Below are 5,999 nucleotides of genomic sequence, written 5' to 3'. Positions count from 1 at the left end.
ATTTTCGAAAATACGATTTTATTTTTGGATTAAAAGCAAGTTCGCCGCACCCCCAACGAACTCTATGATGAATTCGCCAAACTATATAAACCTGTGGGACTATTTTGGTTTGTCGCTTTCTTCTTCCATTCTCTCTTCCAAATTTTCTCTGTTATTTTTTTCTGCCTTTTCGACATCCGTGAAGTTTAGTGTGGACGACTGTCTTAGTTCCTGGTTAGTAAATAATAGTCTGGTTTTTCATGTTAACTTGTTTTACTCTTCACATATTAGATAAAGTTGTTAGGTATAATTCGTTTGTTAGTTAGAATAACATATTTATTGTTTACATGTTAGTTAGGTAGACGTACTTTTTAGTATTATGTTAGGTATATTATTTTATGTCACCATTTCTTAGTATAGTGGCTATTTATCATCATATTAAAGAATATAAAAAAGTATATTATTAGATAATTTAGTTAGAGGTATAACATTGTGTTGTGAGTTAGAAGGTAATTACGTGAGCAATAAAATTTAAGGTTGAGTTAGTTATAAATTAATTACTTACATGGTGACGCCAGTTACGTAGGTAAGCTTAAAATTAGTAGGTTTATAAGCCATTTTTCATTTAGTTTATTTTTTAATAATCTAGTATGTGATTTTATTTTGATAGATTGTGTTTCGATGGAGCAGCAGTTATTGGGTTATGAGCATGAGATGTATAGATTGGATCAGCTGAGCACATCGCTGGGAGGCTTGATCGAGTGGTATGATTTTTTAACCCTTTTTTTATTTTATTATATTGAAGAAAAATTGAACTTGCTATTGTATTCATTCAAGGTACCGTTCTTTATTAAAAAAAATTTCTGTTTGGTAGGCGCCTCGGATCTTGCGTACCAGACAGAACTTGATGACACGGCTGCCGGAGCAGATTAGACCATATCTGAGATGAGACGAATTTGAATACGTCGCATACATGGTGGAGTTTGAGCATGATTGGTCGCTCGCCTCGGCGTTGATAGAGAGGTGGAGGCCTGAGTCCCATACGTTTCATTTACCATGATCCTGCAAGACGTTGCATATCAGTTGGGACTCAGGATTGATGGTGATCCTGTGAGTGGATGCATCAGTGGGTGGGAGCAGCACCACCAGGGATGGACCATTGAGGAGTTATGTGAGCAAATACTGGGTGTTGTTCCTGGCCCAGAGGACAAGCAGTCACAGACGAAGTGGACTGTCAAGCTCACTTGGTTCCACAACACGGTCTGTGGAGAGTTAGAGCAGGATGCCACAGAGGAGCGACTGATGAGGTATACGAGAGGATACATTATGCAGTTGATAGGCGGTATCTTCTTCCCCGGTGCATCTGACTCTCGGGTGCATATCAGGTGGCTTCCCCTGCTGGAGGACCTTGATGCATGTGGCCGGTTGTCGTGGGGTTCGGCTGTGCTGGCATGGCTGTATCGCCAGATGTGCCGGACAACAAAGCATGGTCAGCGCAACTTGGGAGGATGCGTCAGCTTGATGCTTTCTTGGGCCTACCACCGTATTCCATTAGTACGGCCTGATGGGTTTGATGGTCGTCGCTTTCCTCTGATGGAAAGGTATTAAAAACACTAACCAAAGTTATTCAACTCATTATTAAGTTGTTTATTAATAATAAAGGCTAAAATATTATGGTTGTTGGTTGTGTAGGTGGGTTCAGTACCGGCCGGACAATACTACAGGCGAGCACATATTGAGGCAGTACAGGCGTACGCTAAACGGGATTGGGATGCTGAATGTAAGTTATTAATGTTTAATTTTAAGAAATTAATATTTAGTTATCTATTGTACGTATTACGTATGATTATCTGAATTTTGTCGTGCATTTGTGTTCTGTGACCAGGTTGAGTGGACGTTATATGTTGACCCGCAGCTGTTTGGGCTTGTTCCACTGGCGATAGCAGAGGCAGATGCCACAGCAGCGGTTGTTTGTCCACTGATGTATTTCACTATCGTCGAGTGGCATCAGGTGTACCGAGTGGTACGTCAGTTCGGTGGCCTGCAGCACATTCCCACTAGGCCACTGAACATTGACGACATGCACAGGCTTTATGGGAGATTCGGTCGCGGCGAGTGGTTCCCGCATCTGCTTGGTGGCTGGCATGAGATGTGGGATGCTCGGGCCGACCATCGTCTGCCGATATATCATCATATAGACATGCGTCCGTCCCTTCCATATATGACATGGTACCTGTAGTGTGTGCATACAGAGTTATTCGGTCTGGGTGACCAGCACTTAGTGTCTGCTGGGGTGGTTCCTGAGGATCTGTCCATACATCATCCACTTGCTCCAGACCTGCATTAGCAAAAGGACGGTCACCTGCCGGAGCTCAGGCCAGCTGCCGGAGGAGGGAGAGGTAGGGGACGGGGGCGAGGCAGGGGGAGAGGCAGACGCGGCGGAGGCCGTGGGAGGCAGGATCCCGAGTACGCTGCATTAATAAGAACCTTCTTCAAATCTTTGTTCCTAAAGTGGGTCATGAAGTTGGCTGCAATGTGTCTTGTACAAAATGCTTGGAATGCATGAGGCGGTTTTCTTAAACTCCCTTTGGCATTCAGTGCTCCATCAATGGTCTTGTGTCTGTCTGAAATCACTAACACCCCTGGTTGTGGTGTAACATGCTCTCGTAAGTACGAAAGAAAGAACGACCACACTTCCTTTGTCTCACCTTCAACAACTGTGAATGCAATGGGTAGAATGTTTGCATTCCTGTCTTGCGCTATGGTCATCAGCAAAGTTCTACCGTATTTACCATATAGGTGGGTGCCATCAATAGAGATAAGTGGCTTGCAATTTTTGAAGGCCTCAACACACGGTGGAAACATCCAAAAGACCCGATGAAACATCACAATATCGGTCGAAGTATGCCACGGCTGTGTCACTAGCTGCACCCAAGTACCTAAGTTGGACATACATTAGTTGGCTTTTTGTACACGGCTAACTTATTTAATGGCAAATAAATAAACTGGAAATAAATCTTACATAGCAAATACATTTGCATAGCGAATAACCAAAGAGGAAGCTCTTTATATGACTCTTCCCAATCGCCATATATTCTAGCGATGACTCTCTGTTTTGCAAGTCAAACCTTTCTGTACGACGCCTTGTAACCAAAATGATTCTCCACACCTCCTTGTAGAACCCTTGTGCTGATTGTTGGATCGGCCTTGACCATTGTAAAAATGTGTTGTGCAATAACTTTTGAATCCAACCTACGATGATCTTGCCCCATCGAAGTTTGCATGCAAGTATGAGGACCATTGTATCTCCTAACCTCCCACCTTTCTTGCTTTCGACGATATGATATAAGTATGTTCCAATTACAACCGGGTCCGAACTGAATACATCTTGCATTGTACCTTAAATGGTCACTCTCTACTATTTTGTACTCCACAGCCCTCCTGATGCTGTATTGCTTAACTGCCAACATGACTTCTTTCTTGCTCCCAAATTGTTGTCCAACCTTAAACTCGTTGCTCGGGTCTTCTTGAGGACCTCCTTGGGTAAACGACCAATCTGAAGTCATTGCATCGAGATTCAACCTAGTGAAATGATTCGGCCGGTCATACGGTTGAGAAATGGCAGGCTGTGTCAGAGCAATCTATGTGTCACTGTAGTAGTTCATCTCCTCTTCCTCGTCACCATCATTAAGGATTTCAGGTGGTTCTTCGTCAACATCCTCTCCATCATCGTGGTTGACTTCATACTGCTCCATCATCGGATCTCTGATAGCAGAACTATTATGACTTTCAAGACCGTCATCCATTAAGTCAACGTTACGAATTTCAACATTAGACCCCTATTGACTACCCTCAGGTGGCATATTCAGATCCACCATCGTCCTTCTGATAGTTCGTCTAATAATGCCACCCGTCGGACTATCATCGACAGTATCTGCAGATGATCTTCGGCCACCAAAGTCAACAAGAAACATGTATAACTCCAACAGATGAATATTGGTCCATCGGTTGTGCCACGACCTTATAAGTCGACCCGTACATCTTCGTCGTCGCGCAACCAGTACCTAACTGAAAACAATAGAAATATCGCTCACAACGATGATGGTCTGATAAATATACTAGTAACAGAGACAAAGACAACACAACTATAATATACCTTTTATAAAACAAATTGCCATCTAACTCGGTCGAAAATCTGTAGTAATTTTTCACTCTTTATTAAAATTTTAAGAAAAACAAAATTTGTCAACATAAAAATTATAAAAAATAAATAAATAAATAATTAAAGATATATTTACCTCCTTATAAAAAGATTTAGTTCGTCTTTTTAAATATTATAAAAAGATTTAATCCTTCTTAATAATTTTAGTATTAAAGGTCCTTTTTAATAATTATATCTTTCTAATGGTCTTTTAGAATAATTTTTCCTAAAAGATATAACAACAAAAAATAATTCCATAAACCAAACAAATTAAATGCACACCGAATAAAATTCCATCTATTTAAAATAAGCATATATATAGAAAATAATAATGTAAAATCGATTGTTGTTGGGCCTGAAGATTTCATGAATTTTCATTTCCTAGCTCATGATAAGATTAAATAAGAATAACAAAACTATTCATGTGTATACTAAAAATTAATTATCAATTAAATTAATTATTTATATAAAATATATATTAAATATAAAATATATATTAAAAATAAATTAAATAATATGTATAATTATATATAAAAAATATAAATAATTTAGTGATAGATTTTTTAGATATCTATGATATTTATTAACAAAAGATAGTATTAAGAAGACAAAAAAAATTAAAATTTATTTTATTTAATATTCATTAATTATTATAATAATTAATAAATATTAAATAAAATAAATTTTAATTAATTTTAATTAGAATCTTTTAGTTATAAAAAGATTGTTAATCTAACTATTATCAACTGAATGATATTTTGGACATTTAAAAGGAAAACCAACTATATCATATAAATTAGAAGAAACATAAAAGATATAGAAAAGAAAATGAAAGGAGAGGACAAATAGAAACTGTGGTTTGGTGGTGGGTGGGACTAGTAGGTCCTAAGTCCTTACATCGTTACATGGTCACACCAATTATCTGATCAGTGTTCAGACCTAAATCAAAGTAGTTAACCATTCATGTTACGCTCATCATCATCACAATCATCCCCTCCGTGATTAAAGCTACAATTATTTAACTTATCAATTTCCATAAAAAAAAAAAGCTTACGTAATACTGCGGAGATTTAAAATTATAAAAATTGATTTGGATTGAATCGTAATAATGAAAGTATATTTTGTTAATTATGAGTTTGATAGCATTTTAGTACTATTTTTCATGCAGCCTTTTTTTTTTAAAAAAGTTCAATGATTGGCACGAGTTGGTCAATGGAGTCCAACCAATCAATAACGTGGCTCAGAATGTGGACGCCATTAACAATATCTGGTCACTTCCAAGAATGCAATGTCACCATATTAGCGTATTTATGTTATAATAATCGATCATACAATTAATCTTTGTTAATTATTTGTGTATATAATTATACAAAAATACTATATGTACAAAAAAATTAACAACTAAATTAATTATTATATATTTATAAATATAAATATATATTATTTTATTTATTTTTTATGTACATTTTATATTAGACAAGTTAGGTATATGAAATGTTTGATTGTTTGAAAACTAAATTTACTAGATTATAAATTTTTAATTTTGTATACGTTTTTGTAATTTTTTTATATCTATAAAAATTATTACAGAGTACAGCAGTTTCACAATTTAACGTAACGCAGTTTAATGGGTTTTATACTAAATAAAAAGTGTTATTGGGTGTAGCAGTTTTTGAAAAAACTGTAAGATGAAAAAATCGCAATTGACTATAGCAGTTCTTGAAGACTTGTAACTTTGCACTCTTGCAGGTGATGATGAATTTCATTTAAATCTCTAACCAAATGAGTATTTCTTTTCTGCGCAAAAATCTGAGGATTA

The 5,999-nt window shown here is 36.7% G+C and overlaps 2 protein-coding genes across 2 annotated transcripts; one reads left to right on the top strand and one right to left on the bottom strand.

Moving 5' to 3' along the window:
• The first annotated feature begins 1,035 nt into the window (after positions 1–1,035).
• On the top strand, positions 1,036–2,218 carry LOC130974499 (protein MAIN-LIKE 1-like). The gene is made up of 3 exons (XM_057899374.1): positions 1,036–1,580; positions 1,672–1,759; positions 1,865–2,218. The coding sequence occupies exons 1-3, from the start codon at positions 1,036–1,038 to the stop codon at positions 2,216–2,218; spliced, it is 987 nt and encodes a 328-aa protein (XP_057755357.1).
• A 119-nt stretch (positions 2,219–2,337) lies between these two features.
• LOC130974498 (uncharacterized) lies at positions 2,338–3,545 on the bottom strand. The gene is made up of 2 exons (XM_057899373.1): positions 3,108–3,545; positions 2,338–2,904 (listed from the first exon to the last, which is right to left on the bottom strand). Exons 1-2 carry the CDS (start codon positions 3,543–3,545, stop codon positions 2,338–2,340), a joined length of 1,005 nt encoding a protein of 334 aa, XP_057755356.1.
• Between the last annotated feature and the right edge of the window lie 2,454 nt (positions 3,546–5,999).

Source organism: Arachis stenosperma, chromosome 4, assembly GCF_014773155.1.
Source record: "Arachis stenosperma cultivar V10309 chromosome 4, arast.V10309.gnm1.PFL2, whole genome shotgun sequence".
In the NCBI taxonomy this organism is placed as follows: Eukaryota; Viridiplantae; Streptophyta; class Magnoliopsida; order Fabales; family Fabaceae; genus Arachis; species Arachis stenosperma.
Note: the sequence above shows the minus strand (reverse complement) of the source record. Positions and strands in the feature narration are given on the sequence as shown.